The sequence below is a fragment of the Cervus elaphus genome, chromosome 12 (genome assembly GCF_910594005.1).
Source record: "Cervus elaphus chromosome 12, mCerEla1.1, whole genome shotgun sequence".
Classification (NCBI taxonomy): domain Eukaryota; kingdom Metazoa; phylum Chordata; class Mammalia; order Artiodactyla; family Cervidae; genus Cervus; species Cervus elaphus.
In genome coordinates, this window is record NC_057826.1 from 19,439,702 (window position 1) to 19,467,559 (window position 27,858).

The following is a 27,858-nucleotide window of genomic DNA, read 5'->3' on the forward strand; positions in this document are numbered from 1 at the left end:
CCAAACATAAGCAAGGGGGGCAGGGGAGGAAGAGATGTTAAAAATTAAATCACAACTAGTAAGTGACTTAATATGTGTATAATTGGAGATTCAGAAGATGACGTGCAGAAAAATAAAATGAGCTTGGCAAATAATGTTTGAATTTGATTAAGACTACAAATCCACAGATCCAAGTGACAATTACACTGTCACACAGAGAGGGAGAGATTCTTTAGGAACACATGTTCTGGAAAGCATTTTCTCTTTTTTAAGCATTATATTGAAAGAGTTTAACACAATTTAAGATTAGGTAAGATGTGGTGAGATCATCTCACAGCACACCAAACAAGTCTCATCTCTGGGTGTGTCATGGCCAGTAGAAGGCTGCTGGGGGTGCAGGGGCTGGTTGATCTCTATGTCTTTTGGTCTATTATTGTTTAATACCCCTTTAAGTGATGATGCTAATAGTCCTTCTCAGCTGGGAGTAAGAGAGATAAATACGCATACTGTCTTCTTCAAGCTTTAGAGTGGAAACACTTCCCTACTTTTCAATGACTTTAGGAAATGACCCTCTGAAAGGACAGAAAAGGAACCTGTGAACCCTCCTTTCCAGGAGCTATGCCTCAGAAGGTTACAAGGAGCCATAAAGGAGAGTAGCTCAGTGAAAAGGAACCTGTCCTTGACTAATGTATTACATAACCGTAAAACGTGCCACTAGAGGCAGTTTACCAATCAAGGTCTTTGCAGTTATTGGGATACTGGGGCAAAATGTGCAAAGTGCTTATTTTGCTTATTCCACTGCCTTACCTGATGCCACACTGCTTAGGAATGGCCCTGCCATCTACATTTCTCATATTGTCCTCATATTCTCATATTGTCCTTTCATCAAGAGATGGCTAGGAACGTGTAAATACAAATAATAAATGGACTCAATGGACATGAGTTTGAGCAAAATCCAGGAGCTAGTGAAGGACCAGGAAATGATAAATAATCTTACCAACTCCCAATCTGACCATTCATTGATAGAATCAAGGCTCTTATTACATTTTCCTCCCAGACCCTTTTAATAGTTCTTTGTGGTGATTATAATTTACATAACACAACAAACTGGGACAGTGTGAACGAATGACAGAGTAAATGTCAGAATATCTTGATAAAAAGAGTTTATGGGCATATTGAGATTTAATATTTTCTGCAGTTGCAAGCACAGTATGGAACGTTAAAATAATATTTAAGAGTCTAGGCTATTTATGGTTTTTCATAGGCTCTCTTGCATGTCGTTTCCAAGTTGGCAACAGCAAAACCATGGCAACAGGAAATTCTTCCCTGCAGTGGAGTTTATGAATGCTTTTCTGTTTTCATGACTCGACTCCTTATTTAATTTCCTGTACAGAAAATGAGAGTGATTACTATAGACTGCAATACAGATGTGCTAATCCAAAGACCCTCTCAAAGAAAAACAGGTCACAGGTGTCTGTGGATGGATACTGAGATAAAATTTAAAATTTGCTTCCACACAGATACACAGCAGAAGTCAACATACTCTAGATACTTGAGAACCTAACTCTTTTATTAACCACCTGGGAAACGGGAATGGACAAACCTCTATGTTCATGAGCTGTAGATAAACAGACTGCTGCACTAGTGTGATTTTAATCAACACATTTTATGAGCCAAAATAATACCAAAGCTAAGAAGCCTGTTTGCTTGGAGATTAAGTTAGACTATGAACAATAACAACAGAAAATAAAAATATCTCAAGACAGTAAAATATAAAAGTGATTAAGAAAACCCTACAATAGCTGACTACATAGATATGGAGAAGGATTATGAAATGAGTTAATGAAAGTCAAGACTTCTGGGGCTTATGATCAGATGGTTGTTAAATTGCAAGAGTTCTTAGTCACTCTAACATTTAGCTAAATACATTGACGCTTAGGCAACACTACCCAGGAGGAATTCTGCACGATCTCCAACCATTGCTTCCTACCTTCCACGCTTCTGATAACACTACTTTTTCTTACACTCCAATCCTAAATGCTTTGATTATGGTCTTCAATTGTGTTAAAGCCACATCCTCCCCCACTGGCTTCCTCTCCCCCATCACCAGCAATATTCTACAGTTAGTGGCCGTGTTGTTTTATGGGTGACTTAGCAGGCGAACATCAACACAGCAGGAGGACAATAAGCCTGGTAGGAGGGTATAAGTATTTCTTACTTTTGGTGTCAAGCTGCGCACGATACTTCTCAAATCCTTTGAGCCGAACGCGTTCTCCCAACAGCTGGAGGAATTCCTCAAAGGCTGGGCCGGCTGATTCATTGTTGTACATCTCTTCTTCCGTGCTCTGTCCAGCTTTGCAGTACATGATGCCTACTTTCTGCTGATAGTTCAGCTGTGAAGGCAGGTGATACAACGCATATAAATACAGGCAAATCCACTCTGCCCACTTAAATGCTAGTAAGTCCTGTAGGGCATATGCCCATCAAGTAGCTAACCTCTTTCTTCTCTTGAAATCCTTCTGCTTTTGTTCTTCCCCTTTTAAAAAAGAGGAGGCCTTATGACTTTAAAAGCAAAGGTCTACTTTACAAAAGATGCCTTTGAAAAAAAACCTTAAGTTGTTTTACAACACTGTGTTAGTTTCATGTGTATAGCAAAGTGATTCAATCATACACACACACACACACATACACACACACACACACACACATTCTTTTAGGTTCCTTTCCTCTATAGGTTATTACAAATCATTGAGTTCACTGTGCTATACAATAGCTCCTCATTGGTTATCTATTTTATATAGTACTGTGTATATGTTAATCCCAAACTTCTACATTTATCCCTCCTCTGCTTCCCTCTTTGGTAACCATAAGTTTACCAAACAAACTTTGGTAAATAAACAACCAAGTTTATTTTCTATGTCTGTGGGTTTATTTCTTTTACAAAATATACTTTAAACTGTTTTGCACGAAAAGCCCATTAAAGTTCTTTTAAAATTTTGGGAGGTAAAGTTGGAAAAGACTTATGTCCCAAGGCCATTTTTCCAATATACTAAGTTATAAACCTTGGTTATACGTTTGTGACAGCATAAGCATCATCAACACTGTACTTTTCAAATTATTTTTCTAAAAGATGAGTCTCTAGACAGAAACTTTAAAAGGGGCCTCATAATGGCAAATCACAATTAAAACAAAGCATTCAAGAAATTTAAATACGACATTAATCAAAACATTTATTCATCATTGAAAAGTTTAGTCATCCTATAAACAAATTTTAATTAGTTTATCAGTTTAATGACAAATTTTATTAGTCATTTAAGAAATGAATTTGAATATTAAAATTTAGACATTTAATTCTCCAGTGAAATCAGGGCAATCCATATTCGTGAAGTCTATTTACAGACTAGTACTGCAACAACTGTTATCAATAAATTTTTATCTCATAAAAGGAAAGGGGGAAGAGGCAAAATTTTAACAGCTAACATTTACTGAATAGCCACTATCTGCCAATCACTGTTTAGTGATTAAATTACAATAGCTTTCCTCACAAAAGCCTGCAAATATTACCCCATATGACCAATAAGCAAAGAGAAATTCAGAAAAGGGAACAGTAAGAGGCACATAAGATCATACACTGTCAACCCTGTGATCTGGCTCTATTCAATATAACCAGGATTCAATCAGGCTTGTCTTGCTGTGTTTCTGTCACTCCCAACATATGTCCACAGCTCCTTATTTGCAACTCCATAGTTGAAAGGTAAAAACCAAACTTAAGCAAACATATTTGGCAGCAAAACTTCCTACGAGCTGACAGTGAATGCTGTTCCTTTCTGTGAATATTCATACCTTTGGAGATATTAACATGTTTGATGGTGGGGTGCTGCCCCAGATTCCACTGGAACTCTTTAAGTGCATGTATTTTATTACCCTTCTAAATCTGGACCTTTCTGAATTCTGAAAGGTATCTGCTCCTATTGTTCTACACAAAGGACTGTGAACCTAAACAATTCTTTTCAACTTTCTAAGTCAAATGGCTCAGAATGGTGGTTAACTAGAAAATGTTATCAGGGAACTCCTGCTTGCTTTAGCCCCTCCTCACTAACTGGTCGACCAGGAAGGTTCAGCAGCTTTTACATGACCCGGGGACATGAAAGCTGCTTAGGAGTTCTGTAATTGTGCAGAACTGACTCCCCTCTGCCTGCTCCAGCGAGTGCAGGCAAAACTCCAAATCTGAGACTTCCAAGAAGCTGTGTCTACAGATGTTGGAATTTTTTAAAAACAGCATACAACCTTGCATTATCACTGTTTCATTTTAATTATTAACAGAAACACTTTGAGGATTTAGTTCACTTTTTTGTATGCCACATGCAGTTAAAAAAAAAAGAAGGTAAGAGTAAAACCTTCCCCATGCCACTGGCAGTTGCACTCCTTCAAAGGTCTGAATGTGACTAATAGAGGGGAACTCAGACAAGTGGAGCCTTCATCTTGGCTTTCAGATTAAGCCGAGTATCCTATTAGGTCTCAACAAATAAAAAAGTAGCAGTAGGCTCTATGTCTGTTACAAAAGAAGTCCTTAACACAGCCAGCTCCTTACTCTTTCCCTGCAGGGAGAGCTACCAAGGAAAGGAAGCAATCTGGAGAAAGGAAGGAGTTTGGAGTTATTTGCTATTTGGCTCTGTGCCTCCCAGATCAGCCTTCTCATCCAACAATGTAAAACAAAAGTCACCTTGTTCAGAGGAAAACATCTCAGTGACCCTGGATTTGTGGGTGGCTTTTTAAACTTCTTAGATAAAGGTCTAGGATTTCACTGTGCAACATTCGAAAGGACTCACTTATTTATATACACAAAAGAGCCCACTTTGGAGAGGCGATAAGTAAGAAAGCTTCCCCCAAACCACTGCAGGAGCAGAATGCAAGGACAATGAGACAGTGTGCTGCCTTCTCTAGGCGGGTTTCTCATACTGTGGTGACTCCACCCACAGACAGAACAGACTGGTATTTGCTTGTTGTCAAAGGAAAGCTCCTTTAAGAGGATTAGGGAATTTGTCAGAATGTCAAATTTCCCCCAATGTGAAATGGTGACGAATGGCAGTGCTCCATCCTTGCAGGTGACACTATGACTGTATCCTTGGTTTCTGCTGCAATGGAATCAAGGTAGGTGTCAGTCTCTCAACTCAGGTTCCGGGAATCCTTAGTTAGCAACCTCCTTCCCTGCTCAGAACATGAGTAGTTGTTAAGTATAATAAGGAACATTTCAAGAGAAAGAGCAACTGGAAATGGAGTTAGAGCTATGGTTTGGGGAGGGTTTGAATTGTTATGATGTTACATAAAACAGGATTTTTTTTTTTAAGACACAAACACATCTATGAATAAATAATATTTTCCTGCAACGATTAAAATAGTTATGATGATGCCAGAAGCCATCTTGGAAACAGGTTGGGTTTATCCAACTGTTTAGGATTTTGCTTTCGGATGTTCATGGAGTCATGCTCTACAGTTCCATGCTTGCCTATCAACTAACTCCATATCAGCCGTTCACATGGAGCACTGAGGGAAGTGTTCAGACTCTCAACAAGTGTTTGCATTGTAAAAAGTGATTATGGTCAATCCGACAGGACTAAGGTTCTGTTTGAGATGAGTGTCTTTCAACAGCCACCAAAAGTGATATGGCCTCCCACAGCTTGGAGCAACAGTGTATAGAACTGCTCTCCTTCTCATAAAATAGGCACTTTAACACAGAATCATAGAATCAGGTACAGCAAAATCTGGCTTATACAGTCCTGAGTTCCTGGAAAGATGCATGATATAGTCAGGGTCCTCCATCAACAGTAACAGGTTTGAATAACCAAGTTCTCAGGGACCTCTTAAAAAGTTCTGTACTTTGACCTCTTCTTCCTGACGTCACAACCAGAAGGCACCACTGGGGGTGGCACAGATCATGAGAAAAATCCCCATTTCTTCCTTTCTTACAAGACCTTTTAAATTGTCTCCATTAATCCAGGGATTTAAAACTTTTACTATGAGGTGTCTCATCATCTAGCAGTTCTCAAAGTGTGGGCCATGAACCCTTGAGGGGTGCCTGAGCTTTGCTCTGGGACACAGTTAATTGGAAATAATCTGATCCTTTCAGTTTTTCCTTTTAAACTCATAGGTCTTATCAGAGTACTGTTTAATTTGAGGATAATCCTGTCCCATTATTGAGGCAAAGTCATTCTAAGACTTTACCCGATGCCATGGGAACTATGAGGTTTTCCAGGCTGCCTGTTGAGAGCAGACATTGTTGTCAGCCAGGCAGAGGTCTGAGGATGTACCTTGCTCAATCTTTGGGTGGTTCCTACCCTGGCTGCAAATACTTTCCTCAAATATTCACATTTACTCTGGCGGCTCGGATGGTAAAGAAACTGTCTGCAATGCGGGAGACCCGGGTTTGATCCCTGGGTCGGGAAGATCCCCTGGAGGAGGGCATGGCAACCCACTCCAGGATTCTGGCCTGGAGAATCTGCATGGAACGAGCCTGGTGGGCTATAGTCCACGGGGTCACAAAGTGTCGGACACAACTGGGCGAGGAAAGCACCAGTATCCAGCTCAGCAAATCCTTATCTCCCTGGACTCACATCTCAGTCTTCAATCAGGGAGACCTCTGGGCTTCAACTGGGTGGCCCCTCCTGGCTGTGCAGCCTGGGATCTCAGGCTGAAAGCTGGTGTGATTTTTACTCTTCATTTGGTTCCCATTGTCCTTTGTTGTCTGACTTCAACATTATAAAAACCACTGTTCCATTGGTTTGCCTAGTTTTTAAAAGTTGTTTCAGATGGGAAAGTAAATCTAGTTCTTCTCTTTTAATCTTGGCTGGAAATAGAATCTGCCTCCATTTTCAAGTAATATAATTTCTGGACAGTAAACTGCATCTGCTTGAGGCATACGATTTAATGATTTCTAACAAACTCCCATTCAATCAAAATACAGAACATTTCTTTCACCCCAAGCCCCCTGGTTCCCATCTGCTATATATGCCTGTATCAGCCGACAGCCTCAGATAATCAATGTTCTATTTTTTTCCCCACTGTAAATTTGTCCATCTATATTTTTAAAGAGTATTTTTGCTGGGTAAAATTCCTAGTGAGAATTCTTCTTTTTCAGCATTCTAGAAATGTGGCTTCCACCTTTTATATTTTACAGATCAGGAAATGGCTAATTTTAATCCAATTGTCTTATATTCTTCTTCGAATGTACTTTTTCCTCTGGCTATTTTTAGATTGTTCTTTTTTTCTTTTAATTTCAGCAATTTTTACTACAATGGACCTATATCTGACTTTCTTTGTATCTATCCTGCTTACCATAGGCAGAGTTCCTTGACTCTGTCTTAACTCGCGTGTGTTTCATCAGTTTTGGAAACTTCTCTAGGGGTATTTCTTCAGACATCGATTATGTCTCCAAATACTGCTTTCAATTCTCTTCCTCTCTTTGGGAATTCCATTACACCCATGTATTCACTATGGCCCACATGTCTTTTAGGCACTTTTCTGTATTTCTCATGTTTTCTTGTCTACATTATTCAAGTAAACATTTTCTGGTAACTTCAATTCATCATTTTTCTCTTCTGTTGTGTCTAATGTGCTCTGTAAAACTTTTGCTGAGATTTTTAACTTCTGGGGTTTTCTTTTTTCCCCTCCAGTTCTAGAATTTCAATTTGATTTTTTTAAAAAGCAAATCCAAGTTCTCCAGTGATCCTTGACCTCTGTTTTTTACTTCTGCAGGTCCCATGAAATCAATGAAAACTTTAAACAGGCACCTAACTTTTAATCTGTACTTTGGCCACACTTAAGCCCTAAGCATTTTACAAATCAGCAAATGCCCAAGGAAAAAAGTGCTGCAGAATGATTTAATTTTGATGAACCCAAATTTCTCAATTATTTCTTTTCTAGACCAAGATTTTGATATCATATCTAAGAACTCTTCACTAATCCTTAGGTCACAGATTTTCTTCTATGTTTTTGTCACAGATTTTTAAAGTTCTACATTTCAACTTATGACTCATTTAAATAAATTTCTGTATAATGTGTGAGGTTTAGGTCAAGTTCATTATTTTGTCTATGTAATTGTTTCATCACCTTTGTTTGAAAAGCATACCTTTCCTCCACTGAATATTTTTACTCCTTTGTCAAAAATCAGTTGGATATATTTGTGTGGGGCTGTTTTCGGTTTCTCTATTTCTTTTTTTATTGAAGGACTATAAATGGTACTGTATTTTATTTTCTGTTTCCCCATGTTCATTAAAAGAGATCCAACTGATTTTTTTTGAGTTAATGTTGAATCGCACAACCATGCTGGACACAGCCTGTAGTTCTAACAAGTTTTGGCAGATTTCTTGGGGTTTTGGACACAGACTATTATGTTATTTGACATGGGGACACTTTCACGTTTTCCCTTCCTTTATCCACATGCCTTCCTTTTCTTGCCTTATTGTACTGACTAGACCTTTTAGCACTATGTTGAATAGCAATGGTGGCTGTATACATCTTTGTCTTTACCATTAAGTCTTTAATCAACTATGATGTATGCTGCAGGGGTTTTATAGGTGTATTTTGTTTTTTAATCAAGTTGAAGAAGTTCCTCTTATTTCAGTTTTTATTGTTTGTGGCCATGATGGCTTTCCTCATCCCAAGATCCCCAGCCACTCTACTTCCTTCTTTTCACCTTTCAGATTCATGTTTGCTTTATATACAGTGGCTGTACTTAGCAAATGCATCTATTCCATGCTTCTAGAAGCAAAAGTTCAAATCTATTTTTTAAAAGCACTGATTATTCCCAGTGGGTAGGCTGATCTGAGACAAGTTATTCTGCCATTACTAGATTTGAAGACCTTGCTCATTTTTCAAATCCTTGTGATTCATATTGACAGCATTTACTTCGGTTTGTTCTTCATAAACATGATAACTGTTTTAACTGCTTTCTAAAGATTTATCACTGTAATGTCCTCCAAAAAGAATGACAAAGAGACTCGAAAAATTCAATGTTGGGAGTGAAAAAATTGCTAGTTAGAAACTTTATCCTCACTGGAATTTACTAACAAAAATCAAACTGCTTTAAAAAATGACATATGGATACTGGGTAGAAAAATCATTTTTAAAAAAATCTGTCTGAAATGCTGTCAAAATTATTTATATACATGTGCACAGATTCTATTTTTATCTTTGGCATAATGTAAAGGAAATATTCTAGACACACATTTTGTATTCCATACACATATAGAGGAAATATTCAATACATACATTCTGTATAAATATTCTATAATAATATGTTGTGTAAAAGTTCTCACAAAAATAGAAAGCTTCATACTGGGTATTAAATTGATGATTTATATACTTGTACTGATTTGATATTAAGATGAATTTCAATTATATAGGAATAGGCTCTTCATTGCAGCATTGTTTGTAACAGTAAGACTGGAATCCATCTAAATGTCTATTAATAGAGAAACTGATTAGATAAAACTTTGGTACAGCAACTAAACAGAATATTATGCAGCCATTAAAAACAATGGGAAAACTTCCTGTGTACTGACATAGAAAGATCTTCAAAACGTATTACTAAGTGAAAATGCAAACGTGTATAGCATGTTATATTTTGTACAAGAAAAAGGGAAATAAGACTACATATGCATTTTTGGTATATCTGTATAAAGAAACATCAGAATACATAAGAAACTAATAAAAGTAGAAACCAGAAGGGAGAAGAAGAGAGCTGAGAGATAGGAACAGGGTAGAAATGGGATCCTTCAATGTAAACACTTTGAGTTTTGGCCCATGTGAAGATATTATTAAAAGCTAATTTCTTAAGAAAAGTCCTATAGAAAGGAAACTAGCTTTTTATTTTAAAGCTGAATTTAAAGCACAATTCAGTTTAAAATCAAGAAGACTGAAAAATCTACAATCAGTTCCTCTATCTTTTTGGATTGTGAACCAGAGTCCTTACTGCAGGTCTTAGCCATGCTGAGTTCTTTCACTATAAAGTATAGTCCTACTAAGCCAAACGTCTTCCAAATGCTACTGCTTTCAGTAATATTAATCATAAATCTTACCTCTGGAAAGGACTCCATCCAGTCACCCACCCCAGCCTCAGACAGGCAAATAGCATGGATGAGCCCATGCAGAATAATCATTACTAGTGAGCAGACAAGAGAAAAAGACCAATGCCACGGGCTTCTTTCCCTGATCTGATGACTGTCAAGTATATTTCTTCCTGATAATGTACATATGGAACCAATCTGGTGGCCTTCTGAACTTTACACATGCATTAACTGATATCATAATCTAGAAGAAGATCAAAATTTCAGGAGTGTTAATTGTTTTGCCAAAGCTTCATTCATAGACAATGTTGTTTTCCCTACGGCTCATTCTTTAACTCCAGATGCCTGAATCAAAGAGGAAAGTGGCTGGTCAAACTCATTTATCATCAATAAAATAACACACCAGGGCAATGAACAGGCTAAGTCAGCAAAGAATTTCATTTATTCCCTAAATCAAAAGGACAGCACTATTCATTATTAAATAAAGATTGCTTTTTTCCTTTTATCTATTCTTGAGATGTATATTGCAGACCTAATTAGATATGATTACTTTACCCCTTTAACTTCAATAATTTGAAGGGCAACATTTTAAAGAACAGAGAATCCAATAAATGTTTTCATTTCTTTGTATTTTTAATAAGCATCTAGAAATACAGTGGAAATATTGATTTAGATAAAATCACTACTATGTACATGAAACTTGACATTTCCTAATGAAAACAGGTCTTCCAATTTTTTCTACTGCAGACTGGCAATTTTACTTTATTTTTAAGTTCTATTCTGATCTCGGGTTTTGCATGTTATACTTACTATTGAGCTCTGCAGCCGGTAGCAATAAAACCTGGAGCCATATTTCCAGTTTCTTCTCCTACTCAAGGAGAGAGAATGGGAAGATGGGGTGTAGAGTGTATTGGGAAAGAAAGTAGACTCTGGAGTCTGAATGCTTGGATTTAAGACCTGCCTCCAGCATATCCTAACTGTGATCTGGGGGGGTCCTTCACCCTCTTTGTGCCTCAGTGCTCTTGTCAGCAAAGCAAGAATAATAATAGCATCTACATCAAAGGATCCTAAGGATTAATTAAAATAATTCACGTAAATTGCTTCACAGTTCCTGGCTTAGTCACTGCTCAATAAAAAAACATCTATTTTTGTAACTGCCTGACACTGCTGCTCCGCGGGCTTGCTTGCTGTCCCTTACGCACACCCCACGCTCCTGCCCTGCTCTGCTTTGTCCTCACTGTTCTGAGTCTAGACCACCACACTGCTTATCTTCTGGACCGATGAAAGGTCCATTTCGTCCTGACCCACCTGATTAATCGTGACTTGGCCCCACTGGCCTGTTTGTTAGCAGTTCTGGTATTACACTCATTATATTAAACCCACCTTTTATTACAGCAATTTATGACTTCGTTTCCTTCATAGGTAAAGTCTGTGTCTTACTAGCATACAGTATTTATTAATAAAAATCTGCAAAGAGTGGTCACTGAACATTTACTGGATTTGAAAAGTTATGCTTTTACTTATAAAAGTAAGCACGATATGTTATACTATATAACAGCATGAGGCTTATAAAGATGAAATGAGATAATGCGCATAAACGGCTACTAACAGTTATTATTTTATCATCATTTAGTGTTTACCATGTGTCTGGCATTGCATTAAGTGCTCTACATGTGTGAGATCCTTGAAAGAGGGCCTGGAATAATGATCTTTCACTCTCTTTTCACTTTCAATGTCACTTTCACTGCTGGTATAAAGATCTTTTCACTCCATTGCACGGAGTAGGTGAGATAAAGGTGTTTTTTAGTAGGTGAGATAAAGGTGTTTTTTAATGACCGATGAAGAAAAACAGCATTGATATGGCAAATCTAAAAGCAACTGAATTACCCATATTATTAAAAAGTTGGCAATAGATAATGAAATTCCTGATACTTTACAGTATAGTTTGGAAGATCAAAACAATTTGCTATGTGCAAAAAGTAAAAGTGAAAGTGTTAGTAGCTCAGTCATGTCTGACTCTGAAATACCATGGACTATAGCTTGCCAGGCTCCTCTGTTCATGGAATTCTTCAGGCAAGAATACTGGAGTTGATTGCCATTCCCCTCTCCAGGGAATCTTCCTGACCCAGGGATCGAGTCCAGGTCTCCCACTTTGCAGGCAGATTCTTTACCATCTGAGCCAGAGATGAAAACTTGCAAATCTTAAAAGCCAAAGTTAGTATCATGCAAACGCATATCCAGCGTTCAGGACTCCTAACGCAAAACAGTACTGCTTCTGAAAGCCTCATTCCTCTCAAGTGTAAAAGGCCAATAACTGGAAGCTACCATCCAGGGGCGCCATGAGGGGTAAAGCAGATAATGCTGGTAAAGAGCTTAGAACAGTGTAATAAGTAAACATATATACTTATCTAAAGTGTCTTCATCATAAGAGATGCTCTCAATTATCTCATAAGTGAAGATCCAGGACCATGATGGGAAAACTAAATCCAGAGTTAATTCAAATTTGCTAAGTCACAAGCTGTTCTAAATTCATGACAATGTGCAATCATTGGCAGGTTATTCATTTTCTGATTGCCCTTCAGATGATAATGGAAATGGACATCAATCAAGAGGGAAAGGCCGAGGAAGGTGAATGTGAAAGCATGGGTAAGCCACGAAGCACATGATCACTTCCTAAAACTTGGGGAACTAAAATGTCAACTTCAGTTCCCACATAAATATCAGAGTCTAGTCAAATGAGAAACAAATTTTTATATTTTTGTGAAATGCTATCTTTTATATCATATAGATATAACTTACATCTGTTCTTCTGTTCATTTTAGCTTTTAAAAATGGTAAATGAAAAAAAAAGCACCAAAGATCTGAAAGGCAAAATGACACAATATAGCAAGCAAATAGTATTTTCTTTATCTGAGAATAATAATGAGAGCTGTTAAAGTAGAAAATATTTTAAAGGAATTATTTAAATAAAATTTAAAGGGAGCTGTCGAGGCTCCTTTCAGTGAGTTGTTTTTGGCATTCATACTATGCATGTGTGTACTAAGTTGCTTCAGTCATCGGCTATAGTCCATGGGGATGCAAAGAGTTGGACACGACTGAGCAACTAATACACAATTCAAACTATGAATCTCTTTAAATATAAAGATGTACAAAGCATGAAATTTCAAAAAATGATGACACAGATGGAAACTAAAAACATTTTGCCGTGATTCAAATGCATTATAAGCACCTCGAGGCATTCCTTTTTCAAAATCTGTTATCTGTAAAGTCACCAGAATAATCAATTTCTCAAAAGGATTCCAAGGCATTAGTAAAATTTCCTTACCAAAAAGATGACTCCCTAGACTAAGCCCCTAAGTATGTGTTCTCTGTCTTTTATCAGTATAATCCTGGGCTTTAAATGCTATGAATACATAAACAGAAAGAGAGGCCAAGGAGTGGTATCCCTTAGTTCAGATATAGAGCTGCTCACACAGAATAGCAGGTTTTAAACTTCTAGATTCTACTGTCTAGTAAAATTTCCAAAATAAACCTGGGGAGACTCATCTAGACTGCCAAACTGTAATTTCACTGAGAAAGCATTATAGAAAACATTTAACACATATGATCATCAATAATTTATGAAGGAAAGGATAAATAGTTTAATATCCCCCAAGATGAGGGCAGGAGGAGAAAGGGTCGACAGAGGATGAGATGGTTGGATGGCATCACTGACATAATGCACATGAGTTTGAACAAACTGGGAGATAGTGAAGGACAGGGAAGCCTGGCATGCTGCCGTCCCTGGGGTGGCAAAAAGTCAGAATGACTTATTAGTGACCGAACAACAACAATAAAAATAAGAAGCCCTTCATTTCAGAATAATGGGCAGTTTTGTTAATTAAATAAATGTACCTTTAAGCTAAATTCATTATAGTGCTTTCATCTTTCCTTGTGGAAGTGAAAGTTGCTCAATCGTGTCCGACTCTTTGCAACACCATGGACTAGAGAGTCCCTGGAATTCTCTGGGCCAGAATACTGGAGTGGGTAGCCTTTCCCTTCTCCAGGGGATCTTCCCAAACCTGGGATCAAACCCAGGCCTCCCACATTGCAGATGGATTCTTTACCAGCTGAGCCACAAGGGAAGCCCACGAATACTGGAGTGAGTAGCCTATCCCTTCTCCAGCAGATCTTTCTGACCCAGGAACCGAACCAGGGTCTCCTGCATTACAGGTGGATTCTTTGCCAACTGAGCTATCAGGGAAGTCCTTGTGGATGGAACCATAAAGCATTTATCACAGAACAGCACTACCTGTGGTCTAATATTTTGTAAAGACTAAGAGAGACATGAAATGTGCCAGGGATCCCATAAAATATCTATAATTGGGGCAGTCAGTTTTTAAGTAAAACCTAGGGTGAAAGGAAAAAAAATCATCCTTTACGCAAAATAATCTGTTTAATCTGTTGAAATTAGAATGTTCAGTATGTGATTGTACTGTAGGTGTGCATGCTAAGTAGCTTTAGCCATATGTGACTCTTTGTGACCCTATGGACTGTAGCCCCCACCAGACTCCTCTGTCCATGGGATTCTCTAGGCAATAACACTGGAGTGGGTTGCCGTGCCCTCCTCCAGGGGATCTTCCCAACCCAGGGGATTGAACCTGTGCCTTTTGTGTCTCCTGCATTTGCAGCCAGGTTCTTTACCATTAGCACCACTGGGAAGCCCGCAAATCTCATCCCTTATGTTATCAGTCTAAATGTTGTTTCCCTTGAACCTGTAAAATTGAAAATAAATCATCATTTTTCTACTCTTCCTTTGCTCAAAATATTTATTGGAACACAGCACCCAAAATAGTTAAATTTATGTATCAGTAGTCTTCTGAAAGTGTTAGTCACTCAGTTGTGTCCATCTCTTTGCGACTTCATGGACTATAGCCTGCCAGGTTCCTCTATCCATGGAATTTACCAGGCAAGTGTACTGGAGTGGGTAGCCATTCCCTTCTCCAGAGGATCTTCCTGACCAACAGATTGAACCCGGGTCTCCTACGTTACAGGCAGATTCTTTACCATCTGAGCCACCAGGAAGCCCCAAGCATTCAAAGTGCTCAAATTGACGTGTTATAAATATGGATACTCACAGCCTACTTGAAATATACATATGGAATAATATTAGCTATGCTTAAGATGATGGACAAAAGGAACAATGATTAGAAAAGTTACATCTAATATCCAATAATATATTCCCATCAGCTGAGTTAAAAGACTGAATCAAACCTTGCAACTGTGACTTTGCACTATAATTCATTTTAATAAAATTCAAATTTTTGCCTAATTAAGAAAATTCTATCAAACTTTGTTCACAGAATGGAATTCAATAACTGGACCAATTTTCCTTTTTGAAGACTCTTTAAAAAAAATGCAGTGGAAAAGCTATTACCACTCAGTCAAGACACATTATGGTTAAAATATTCAAAGAAAGAGTTAAAATAAGAGTATATAAATACAACGTCTAACAAAACTAGCCCACATGCTCAGATGATTCCAACTAGAATGTGGATACACTCTCCAGTTAGTGGATTACAGCTCTGCATTCTCTACTTCTCTGTCCCCTCTATATGAATTATCCTATCACTCATTTCCATCTGGATTAATGACCTCACATTAAGGTTTAGGAAGTATGGAGGTGAGAAAATCTTGAGTATTTTCATTTTGTTACATGTTAGGATCCAGATGTTTTTTAATTCTGAATTTTATAATTAAAAATCTTGACAAAAATACATCTCTGGTGGTACTAATAGACTAAAAATTAAAGCTCTTAAGAACAGTATGGTATAGTGGTCCCCAGTACATGCTTTGAACTTATTAACTGTGTGAACTTGGACTTATTACTTAACCCTCTCTCTATGTCTCAGATTCCTCATCCTTAAAGTAGGGATAAAAACGGTACCATTCTCCTGGGGTTGGGACATAAGTTGGGATGATTAATATTAAGGTACTTAAAACAGAGCCTGGTGAATATGATCATTAGTATCAGCTACTGTTTTGCTATTACTTATTCCTGGAGTATCTGAAAAATTCATTGCATTAATGGAAGATTACCAAAAGAGTTGAACACTGTTTAAGTACCATATCAGTCAATCCTGACACAGAGAATTTCATCAGATGAGAAATGTTCAGTGAGTTAAGAAAAAAGAAAATGAGTAACTGCAAAGAGAAGATCCTTCATAATAAATGGTATCAGTTTTCCCCGTCAAAAAAGAACTACTCAGGTCTCATTCTGGAAGCTTAGTGGGAAGCCCGAGCAACAGAAATGTCCTCTCCTGGAAGCCACACTCACCCCCTGCTCATCCAGTTTCATGAGTTGTTCTGTGACTTTGGGGGTGTTGAAGGCCAGCCGCAGGCACTGAACATTGAGCTCAGGAATCACGTGCTCCAGCACCTCCTTCAGGGGGAGCCCGCGAGCCGTCGAGTGCTTTGCCGTTGAGGGAATGGCGTCCTCCAGCACGGACCCTCTCAGTGTCATGAGCTGAAAGAGAGACACATGTCCAGCGAGATGAGTTAATACAGCCAGTGTGAGGACCCCCTTAGGGAGTTGGAGGTGACAGCTGATGAGTTGAGCCAGTGAGGGAGAAAGGATGGGGGAAGTGAACTAAGATACTTTATGTATGAAAAACGAGCCCAGTACTTTCAAGAAGAGCCAGGCAAGTCCAATGGAACTCATCATCAAGCTTTCTGAGGACATGTCCTTAAATACCAAAGAGTACACGTTTCCTTGAAGAGCTCAGGAAGACCAAGGTCTCCATATAGCTATACAATGTCACTTACACAAATACTAGGAAATTAAGGAGATATCCCAGAGACTAGCTGAAGACTAAATGCTTAGAATTTGGATGTTATACCTTTTTGAATTGTAAGAGGTAAGGGCAGGGGAAGAGTCTTAAATTTCATAATGCACTGTTGACAAGCTTAAACTATTCCTAACCCCAAATGCTGCTATGATAGGACAACAATTAAAGTCAGTACAGAGCCACCGTCTACAGCATTTGAAGTGACTTGTGCTTTCCCCCATGTCTTAAGAACTCTGCTATTATTATGAAATATAAACATAAGCAAAGACATTTCCTTAAGTAATGATGATTTGTCGAAGCAAAATAGCTTTCATGTTCAGGAATTTTCATGTGACAAAGTTGTTAGTACAATTTAAACACTCTATGGTGACTTAAAACCATTAAGTTGAATGAATTTCCATTAAGCATGTAGGTTATAAGGCATTATACTGCAAAAGGAGTAAATGTTGAAGGCCAAGTATGGTGAAGAAAAGAGGGGTAAGAAATATCCATCCAGGAGGATATATGTACTAAGAAAAATCTAACAAAGTCAGATTCTATAACAAAAGCAGAAAAAGGACTGCTATGGGTCAGGGCATAAGAAAAGGCCCTCATGGAACAGCGTAGCACTAAAAAGGGGCCTTCAAGGAAAAACTGTACAAAAAGACAGTGTCAGAGAGCAGAAGTGTGGAGATGGGAAACAACAGGGTGTGAGGAGGAAAGAGAGACCAGTGTAGCTGAGCGGGATCTAAGTGAGCCAGAGGGGGCTGTGGGTGGGCCAGAGTCCCCAGCAGAGTGTACCTCGAAGGGTGTGCACCTCACCCAGAACCAACAGGCCATCTCAGAAATTGTTTGCACGCGGATGATGACATAAGAAAATTCAGTTGCTACTGCCCAAGAAAGAAACTACAGAGAATACAGCTTGAAAGAAGCTGTACTGTTCAAGTAACAGGCAAGATGGTGTGACAGAGAATTACCAGGGAAAATGGAAACCAAAAGAAGAATCACCAGGGAAGTGAAACCTGTAACAGGTGCCAACGGAAGGGAAAGAGAAATGAGGGTAGAAAAAGCCAAGTTCACCAACCTCTGCCTCTCAAGACAAGAAGAAGGTGCTTGAGGTTATTTGCAGTCTATTCATTTGCTTGGTATCTTTTCTTTCATTTATAGTCTGTTTTCAAAGAATACTTGGGTAAAAAAAAATCCTTTTCTGTGACTTAATATCTAATTTGACAGAAAGGATTTTTGTTTAATTTCTCACATCATGAGAAATAGCTGAACAACTCCTGTACTCCTACTTTCATGAGATAATGCCTGTCGAGGGTCAGGAAGATACAAAGCCTGGACGGATTTCCAGCTGAGAGAGCCCCAGACCAGGAATGCTAAGGCAGAGTGCTAATCCTGGACCACAGGAAGATAGCAGCTCACCTCCAGAAAAGTCTGAGCAGATGAGAAAAAGAATGACTCATTTTTATACCTGAGCCACCAGTGTGACTGGTATGTTTTGCTAATGACTTTCAGAAACAAGCAGAGAATCCACCTATATGCCTGTTCACCTATGCTTAAAAGCACTCACGCCAGAGATTTTGTTCATAAACAAACAGTCACATTTACAAATACATGTTAAGCCCTTTTTTTGGTTTCTTTATAGTGTGCAATGATTATTTCTATTAAAATGAAAAATACGTTTGTATTTCTGTTATCTTGACGCCATTTGTGAAGCAACTGGAATGTCACTTAGGAGACTGCTTTCTTTTTTCTTGACAGGAAATTAATAGCATGAGAAATCCCTACCAAGGCATAAGAATTAAGTCCTACTTTATTAAATAGTCAGTCAACTGTTCATCCTACGAAGTGCAAGAGCTCCGGATTGGGACCAATATCCAGAGATATTTCTATCAAAGGACTTTCATTAGTATATTTCTTTGAAAAGCCTCATAAAGATATTACGGTTAAACCACACTTAAGGATTATTTCATCGGAAAGACAAAAAAAGACAAAAGATAGTGGCAATGAATTAAATAAATGTGAGGGAGAAAGAAAGTAACGAAATGGCGGAGGACTATTTTAGTTGTTAGGTATGTGGTCATAAATCCCACGGACAGAGAGCCTGGCGGGCTACGGTCCATAGGATCACAAGAGCTGGACATGACTTAGCGACTAAAGCACCACCACCATGAACAACTTGGAGTCCTCAACATCCCTGAGCTTATATTCAAGTAGGGGGAAGACATAAAATGACTAAAATAAGTAAGTACAATGTGTGAGATAGTGGTGTTCATGGAAATAAAAAAAAAGGCCTGGAAGTGGGATATGAGACAGTAGAAATTTTAGATCTACTGGCCGAGAAGGCCCCTGTGGCTTAACAGTAAAGGCCAAAAGGAAAAGAGAGTGATGCCCATAAGGATGCCTGGGGAAGAACACTGATTACAGAGGAATAGGGATCATTGGAGCCCTGAGGCAGGGCTGTCCTCATTTGCCCAGAAGAAAGGAGGCCACTGCGGCTGGAAAAGATGAAGCGAGGTAAAGGTCAGAGACAGATGTGCCTGGACTCCCCGGCTAGGGAGAAGAATGGCTTTTTCCTGGAAGCTGGAAATCCCTAGAGGGATTCTGAACTGAGGAATCACAGAATCTGTACTACATTTCTAAAGGATCCCTGCTAGGCTCAAGAGGATGCAGGCCTAAAGGAAGATGGAGGAAGAAAAGAGAAGATGACAGTGGTCTGGGCCCAGGCAGAGCAGTGAGATGGGAGGAGCAGTTGAATTCTGGACACATTCTGAAGACAGTCAACCAGTTTTGTGGGGAGACCAGATCCGAGGGCGGGGTGGGGGCGAGAGCGGAGTCGAACAGGACCTCCAGGTCTCTGGTCTGAACAACTCTAACAAAAGGGTTGTCATCGGTTAAACATTAATTTGAACATGCGAGCAGGTGGTAATGAACCATAAACAACATTTGACTTGGATATTTCAATCAAACGATTAAGGAAATGGCCCCAGGGGCCCATCGAATGGGTTGGTAGGAAAGGACCAAGGAATCCTTAAGTGTGATTTTAACTGTAATTACAGGAAGGAGGTGTAGGTGGAGCATTTGAGGCTGAGGCAGGGAGAGGCAAGAAAACAGAAGAAGGCGAGCAAGGTTTCCCAACCACGGCCGAGGGACCACGTCCACTTAGGTCAGCAGCCAACCTGGAGAGAGAGGCTGCGACCAGCCAGGCACGCAGGCAAGGGAAGCTGGAAGGGACAATCGTGGACAGCAGAGACAGGATCTGAGAAAGAAAGAAAGAAAGAAAGGGCCACCTTGGAAAGCCTCAACCTCCAGCATGAAGAATGAGAGGATAGGAAGGAACTGAAATAAAACAAAAAATATACAAAAGCAAAAGGATGACGACGACTTAAATCAGAGCGGCCTTAGGGGGCGGGGATAAGGTTAAGCACAGAAGCATAGAAACAGGTGGGAGGAGGTAAGCGTGGCTCTGAGAAAGCTGGTGGGGACAGAGGAACAACTACCTACACCCAACTTCAAAAACATAGTGCGTTCTCTGTGCTTTCAACGTTCAACAAAAGAACGAACTGACCCTGCTTAACGATCAGCTGTGCTTGGAGAAAAAGGACCCTAGAGCATGTGAGTCCTTCATTCCTCTCGGGCCACTCAACACAACACATTAGATATTAAAGCCGTGCCCTTAAAAATCCTATTTTTAATTTCCCCAGAGTTGAAGCTGAGAAACAATTACTAAGTGAAGCCAACCCCTGCAACCTGTCTTGTATTCAATGGGGGAAATGAAGCCAAATGCCCTATTTAAACTAGTTTCAAAACCATTATTTTCTACCTACCTCAAGGGGGTATTAGGCATTAATGTATGACAACAATCTTAAAGTCATTTGGCTCAGAGAGGCAATAAATTGATAGCTGGCATAACTATACACATGTTTAGAAAGAAAACAAAAAAATTCCCTCATAGTCCCAAACTTGGTCATGAGGTCATTTTTTTGAATCTGGAAATCAGGCAGAGCTTTAACAGTCTCCACATGACAAACTCTAGTGCTTGCTTTTATTTTACTTTTAAGAATAAATATACATATATATTATATATAAATATTTGAATACTACATATATGTATTTGGTTGCTCAGTCACATCCCAGTCTTTGGGATGCCATGGACTATAGCCCTCCAGGCTCCTCTGTCTACAGGATTCTCCAGGCAAGAACACTGGAGTGGGTAGCCATTCCCTTCTCCAGGGGATCTTTGCAACCCAGGGATCGAACCTGCATTGCAGGCAGATTCTTTACCATCTTTGCCACCAGAGTTTTTCTTTAACACTTTGTTGGCTATTTTCTTTTGTTTCCTTTTGGACTTCCCTGGTAGCTCAGATGGTAAAGCGTCTGCCTACAATGTGGGACACCCAGGTTCAATCCCTGGGTCAGGAAGATCTCCTGGAGAAGGAAATGGCAATCCGCTCCAGTATTCTTGCCTGGAAAATCCCATGGACAGAGGAGCCTGGTAAGGCTACAGTCCATGGGGTCGCAAAGAGTCGGACACGACTGAGCGACTTCACTTTCAATTTCTTTCACTTTCTCTTTTTTACCTGAATTTCACTTTAAAATAGAAACTCACATATTATGTGTACTTAGTTCCTTAAAGAGCTCCAAGGACCCATTTTACCCACAATTAGACAGCCTCTCATTCAAAAGTCTTTATTTTAAGCCTCCGAGAATAGGTCCAAGATGGCAAAGAAAAAAATCCAAGAAGAATCCCTTTCCTTTTTCCTGGGTCAAGAAACTTCTTCAACAATAGTTTGAAAAAGTGAGTTAAGTTTTAGTTGACCCCCTCTGGCTCCTCAAGCTGGTTCAGTGCCTTCTGGCTGCCCAAACAGGATATGTAATATCCAATTTGGGATTCTGAGGACTCCAATTTCCTTGGGTCATACTTAATGAACATATCTTTCTGTGAATCAAAATTCCCATTCATTTATTGCATCTACCCAAAGCTAGATGGGAAGAAAGGGTCCAGATCTAATCATTATGTCCACCCCCGTCACAACCAGAATGAATGAAAGGGGTCTTTGTTTATTCTAAAGACATTTGTAACCATGTGCTATTAACTTTAATTGCTTTGCTACTGCTACGACTCTATTTTTTTTCTCACTTAAATTAAGCCTCAAGTCTTTCTCATGTGCGACTTACCTCACTAGTTCTAAAAATTATTCGATAGTTGTAGGGAGATCCATTTTCTTTCGTTTCTTCTGGTTTTTCCCTTCGAATGCTCACAGCCACTGGACCAAGATTCTCATCGGCCCCAAAATAGTTCCAGTGTTCTTAGATACAATAAGACAAAACAAAATTAGAATATTTACAGCACACTAAAAAATGTCATATGCTGCTTACTATTTAAATCACTCAGAAATTATATCAATAAAATATAAACATATTTAACAAAAATTAATATCCTTCACTGAATTATAAAAGTAAAGACTGTGCAATCAATGTAGGTTTAGTCTCAGAGGTGGTAGGACAACAGAGGTGGCCTGCTGAATTTTTTTTTCACTACTCTGCAACTCACTACCTTACTTTTAAAAAGAAATTTGTGTTATTGCCCTATAAACAGGCTATACTATATCAGGGCTTCCTAGCTTTTATAAAAACTGCATCAACTAAAAACCACATCAACCAAACCTCCCCCCCCCCAAACCTACTGAGAACAAAGTTTGAAGATAGATGGATTTCCTGCAGATTAAAAAAGATTTCCCCAGGGACTTCCCTAGCAGTCCAGTTAAGACTCCGTGATCCCAGGCAGGAGACACAGGTTCAATCCCTGTGTAAAGGAAGATCCTGCATGCCACACAGCATGGCCTAATTAAACAAATAAAACGGACCTCCCCGGACAGGAGAGAGGAGAGAGGTCTGAGAGTTACTCGGCAGCATCCTTCTCCCACACTGCCCAGGTTAAGACAGAGCCTTAGCTCAAAGGAAGAGCTTCCAAGTGCCCCTGGGAGGCAGAAGCCCAGACCCAGGGCTTTGGGCCTCACCAAAGGTTCCCGCATAGTAAGCACCAAAGGCGTCCAGCAGAGCCGCTGCATCTGGAGGGATGTGAGGGCTGGGATGAGGGCCTCTCCCAGGCCACCACAGTGGCCAGGTGACTAATGGCAGCTCAGGGCCCTCTCCTCAGTGTCTGGCATTTCTCCAGACTCCAAACTTTAGAACAACCTTGGGGGTGGGGCAAAGAGTCCAAATGACTGGTGTTGACTTTATCTTCCTCCTAACAAGAAGGAAGGTTGGGGTCAAAATTAAATCAATTTACAGAAAATAACAAAGTGATATGTACTTACTGTACACCTAAGTATACTTCTGTAAAAAAATTAAAGTTGTTGATATAGACAAAAGATATTCACAGATGAGAAAGTTATATATATTTTAAAAAAAAGCCCCAATACACAAAAAGCTAGAGTAGATAACTTACTTTTCAAACCTCCAAAATACTTATTTACATTGCCCTATTTCATTTACATGTGATATGGTTAAATGACTGAGCTGTGACATGGTGGGTTACTCTCATACAAAATGCATCAATATTTGAAAATACACATTATTCTCATACATAATGTGTATTTGAAAATCCATGAGACTAATAAGAAATAACAGCATAAAATATCTAATCATATAGTTCTAAATTTAGGTAATACATATGAAAATGCTTTGTAAGTACTAAAGAATAATTATAAAAAACAATCATTAATACCACGAGCTATCTAAGAATATTATCGCAATCCATGGAAATTCAACATAAGGGAAACACAATGGGAACACAGGCAATAAGCATCTCATATATGGACAGCTGATAAAACAACCCAATAAACATCACAAAATCCATGTACAAACACTTATGTACACCCTCAAAACACAGCACATGAGAATCACACTCAGAAGTTATTTACTCTTACTTTGCACATAATTTTAATAAGCGTGGTTGTCTGGTCTTCAAGCCCACAGCTTGATTTCAGAGGTGTGATAAATCCAGATGCTGACAAAGTCCAGAGTGTAGGGCTGACAGAGACTTGCATGCAGACAGCAATGTGACAGACCACTGACAGTAAGGAAGAAAACAAAAAGGGAGGAGATAGAAACAGTATGAAAAAGCGGATGCGAACTGAAAGAGCAACAAGACAGCAGTCTGGGGACATTGACTGAAGGAGCAAAGTGCCTCACACACTTCAAAACTTCAGAGACCATTTTAACCCTGCAGCACAGAACACCGGTGGACCTGTCAAAGATGACCATGACATTCATTATATCCTGTTCATGGACTCCACCCCTGACTCACCAGAAACTCCTCAAACATTCCCCACAAAGCTCAGGAAGGGCAGGTGAGAACGCTATTCTTTGCCGCTGGAGAAATTCACAAAGACACGGGGCCAATACCAATTACCGTCAGAAACCTCAACTTCTCCTCAAGCTGTCCCCGGTCAGTTCTTGCTCCCCTTCTCCACTGCAGATATTTCAAATGTTCTCTGTTCTCCTTCAAACTCCCCCCATCTACCTTCTCTAAACTCAGCAGATAATGTTGTCCACATCACAGGGAAAATAAAGAGCCCTTTCAGAAGCCACTGCCTCACTTTCCACCATCACTCACAGACACTTAACCAGATCCAGACTTTAACTTCCTTCGCTTTATAATATAAACCCAGTCTCTCCTGAAATTCTAGCCTCCACTCAATTCCACCTTCCCAGGGACACTGATGCCCAATCACCCTCCCTGTATCTCCAACTTGCCCTCTCTACCTGCTCATACCCATCACCATTTACTCAGGCTCAGGTCTCCTTCATCTTTAACTGCAACACTTGCCCTCAGTTCCTTACCAACCTGGAGGTTTCTCTTTTCTTCCACTGGAAACTTCTTGAATGAGATACCTAATTCTTCTCTTTAGGATTCCCATCATCTGACTGCCATTGCACAGTCACCAGTTAGCCATAAAGTTGAAACAAACAGAAACTCTGGGTCCTTATCTTGTTCAAACTCATCATAACTTGCCAATAGCATTTCCTTTTTTCTCCCCCCCAGAAACACTTCTAGAAAGTGGCTTCTCCAAAACCACCCTCTCTTGGTTTTTCTTCCACTGGTCCTGCCTCTTCTTACTCAGTTTCTCTTCCTCTTCCCATCTAGAATCTTCTGTCCTCTCCCAATGCTGATTACTCTCAAGAGTTTATGTGTCCACTCCACACGTCTGTGAGCCCTAGATCTTCACATTTAAAAGATGTCCCATTCTTTACCAAAAGAAACTCGTGATTTGGAGTCCCATGGCATCTGTAAAAGTGAACCTATCGCCTTCCACACAAATCGAGACAGATCTCCCTGCAACCCCGACTGGAGTAACTGCTACCACATTCCTCTAGCTGCTTATGCTTGACCCCCATCATGCCCGCTGAATTCTAGCTCCTAAAGAGCTCTATAATCCACCTACTTTCCTCCATCCCACTGCCACTGATTTATCCACATCATCATTCACCTGGATGTTTGCGAGTTTTCTGACAGATTCAGTTCAGTTCAGTCGCTCAGTTGTGTCCGACTCTTTGTGACCCCGTGAACCACAGCACACCAGGCCTCCCTGTCCATCACCAACTCCCAGAGTCCACATAAACCAATGTCCATCAAGTTGGTGATGCAATCCAACCATCTCATCCTCTGTCGTCCCCTTCTCTGCCTGCTCTCAATCTTTCCCAGCATCAGGGTCTTTTCCAAGGAGTCAGCTCTTTACATCAGGTGGCCAGAGTACTGGAGTTTCAGCTTCAGCATCAGTCCTTCCAATGAATATTCAGGACTGATTTCCTTTAGGATGGACTGGTTGGATCTCCTTGCAGTCCAAGGGACTCTCAAGAGTCTTCCCCAACAACACAGTTCAAAAGCATTGATTCTTCTGTGCTCAGCTTTCTTTATAGTCCAACTCTCACATCCATACATGACCACTGAAAAAACCATAGTCTTGACTAGATGGACCTTTGTTAACAAAGTAATGTCTCTGCTTTTCAATATGCTGTCTAGGTTGGTCATAACTTTCCTTCCAAGGAGTAAGCATCTTTTAATTAGCTTTTCATGATTGGCTTCTAAGATGCAAGCCTGACCATCACTATTAAGTTTCAAACCCTCTGCTGGTTTCCCACCAGTCCTTGGATACTACTCAAGCCTTCTCAAGGGCCCTCATGGCCTGTCACCAGCCTGTCATTCCAGTTTCAACCTGGACCTTCCATTCATCTGAACTCCGAGAACCAACCATCCTGAACTTGTCAACTCACTGTGCCTGTCTCACCTGAAGCACTCTGTCTAGGACAGTCCACCAACTAACTCCTCTTGACTAAGACCTCGCATCCTTCAGGGTCACATTTGAAATATTATTGAGACATCTTCTCAAAGAGTGCTTGAACAATGAAGCAAAATTAAAGTGTGTACTTAGCATAGTAACGATAATACTTTATTTTAAAACTGGTAAGAGAAATACAAATTAGGGAAACCAAATAATACATTGTAACTGCAAAAATTTAGAAAGGTTACTACAGAAAAACATGAATTTATAAAAATACAAATATTGAACACATTCATTTTAGTATAAAATGGCAGAAAATATTTAAAAAGAAACTAATCCTACCTAAAAATGAAGAAGGTTGATTTAAAAAAATGAATCACTTAAACTTTTTTGTGTGTCATCATCAAGCCCTGGCTAGATTTTTGTGTGCTTTTTCCTAGCTGCTGAAGAAGTACATTTCTGAGCTGAGGGAATGCTGATGAGACCATTTATAAACTAACTTCTAACACTTTCTTCAGACTCTGTGTTCAAAAAATCCACCTCTGGTTTGATAACTCTGAGAAGATCTTTTAAAAATTTATATGTGTGTTTTTCAGGAACATCAATCTTCTTTTATTGAAAAAGAGCTCTAGCTGTTATTTCCAAGCAAGCATTTCCATTTGGCCTTCATCTACTTCAGTTCCATCAACAGAGATGGAGATACTGCTCTGGCTTCCTGTGTTAAATTCACTACTGTCATGATCAGACTCTGCTTGTTCAAAAAGTCTTTCAACCTGAGTAAGAATTATTCTTACAATAAATGCCTTATTTTTTGGTCCACCGTCCTTTTTTTTTTTTTTCCTGTCCCTGAGGATTACAAAACTATAGGGAAAAAAAAATCCTTCTGATGTGAATACAATTTTTTCACTTCAAAACTCGAATGCAAAGTGTAATTTGCCAACAGAGAAGTCTGGTTCAGCAAATTACCTTCAATTCAGTTTTTGAGTCTTTAAACTTTGATCTCAAGACAAATGACTTTTTCATAACTAAAATCTAGCCTTTTAGGATCCTGAGTCTGGCCACTCTTGCTGCTGCCTGTCCTTCAAGCTCACTGGACTATACTGCTGCTTTCCTCCTGGGACCACAGTCTTGGGGCAGCACGCTGCATTGGCTCCACGCTGCAGCATGTGTATTTCTTCCCATCAGCTATGTATTGCACCTCCACCCTCTGCTAGCGCCATGGTATCCATCAAATGCAGAGAGCTCTTCCGGTCATACCTACAATCAGCTTTGTCTTTTGCGGGGTGGAGGGATGGAAGGGGGAGAGAGGGTCCAAGTATGGGGGAGATGCAGATGATAAGTGTTCAAGAAAGGCCAGGAAGCCTTTGATGATGAAAGATGGAGGAAGGAAAGGGGCGGGGGGGTGGGGCAGAGGGGCTGGAGACTAAAGTAGGGTGGATAAATCTGCTGATGGATGAATTGAAATACGGGTATTATACTACCAAAAATAATGATATTTCTGTGCCAGCATACTGGAATGCCAAAACCCAGTACTGCAATCACTACATTAGAATGATATAATGCAGTGAGGTGAGGCACTGTGCCAAGCACTCTAATATTCATGTCAACTATGAAAATATCGGCATTGCCTTCTTTTTCACAGATGCGGCAATTATGATTTAGAGAGAGTAAGTCACTTTCCAGCCACAAGCAGTACACAGCAGCACCAGAACTCAGACA

At 39.6% G+C, this 27,858-nt stretch overlaps 1 protein-coding gene and 1 long non-coding RNA gene across 9 annotated transcripts in view; one reads left to right on the forward strand and one right to left on the reverse strand.

The window, feature by feature from the left end:
* SIPA1L1 (signal induced proliferation associated 1 like 1) overlaps positions 1 to 27,858 on the reverse strand; it is a 366,852-nt gene that overhangs the window by 91,014 nt on the left and 247,980 nt on the right. For all 8 annotated transcript variants that reach the window (XM_043920090.1, XM_043920096.1, XM_043920094.1 and 5 more), the window contains 3 exons: positions 22,031 to 22,161; positions 16,360 to 16,548; positions 2,198 to 2,372 (listed from right to left, as the gene is read on the reverse strand). In XM_043920090.1, coding sequence (XP_043776025.1) covers positions 2,198 to 2,372; positions 16,360 to 16,548; positions 22,031 to 22,161 — 495 coding nt within the window. The remainder of the gene's footprint in view (positions 1 to 2,197; positions 2,373 to 16,359; positions 16,549 to 22,030; positions 22,162 to 27,858) is intronic.
* On the forward strand, positions 5,030 to 26,855 carry LOC122704950. The gene is made up of 3 exons (XR_006344000.1): positions 5,030 to 5,130; positions 12,599 to 12,689; positions 26,736 to 26,855. It is a non-coding gene; the product is annotated as an uncharacterized LOC122704950 (long non-coding RNA).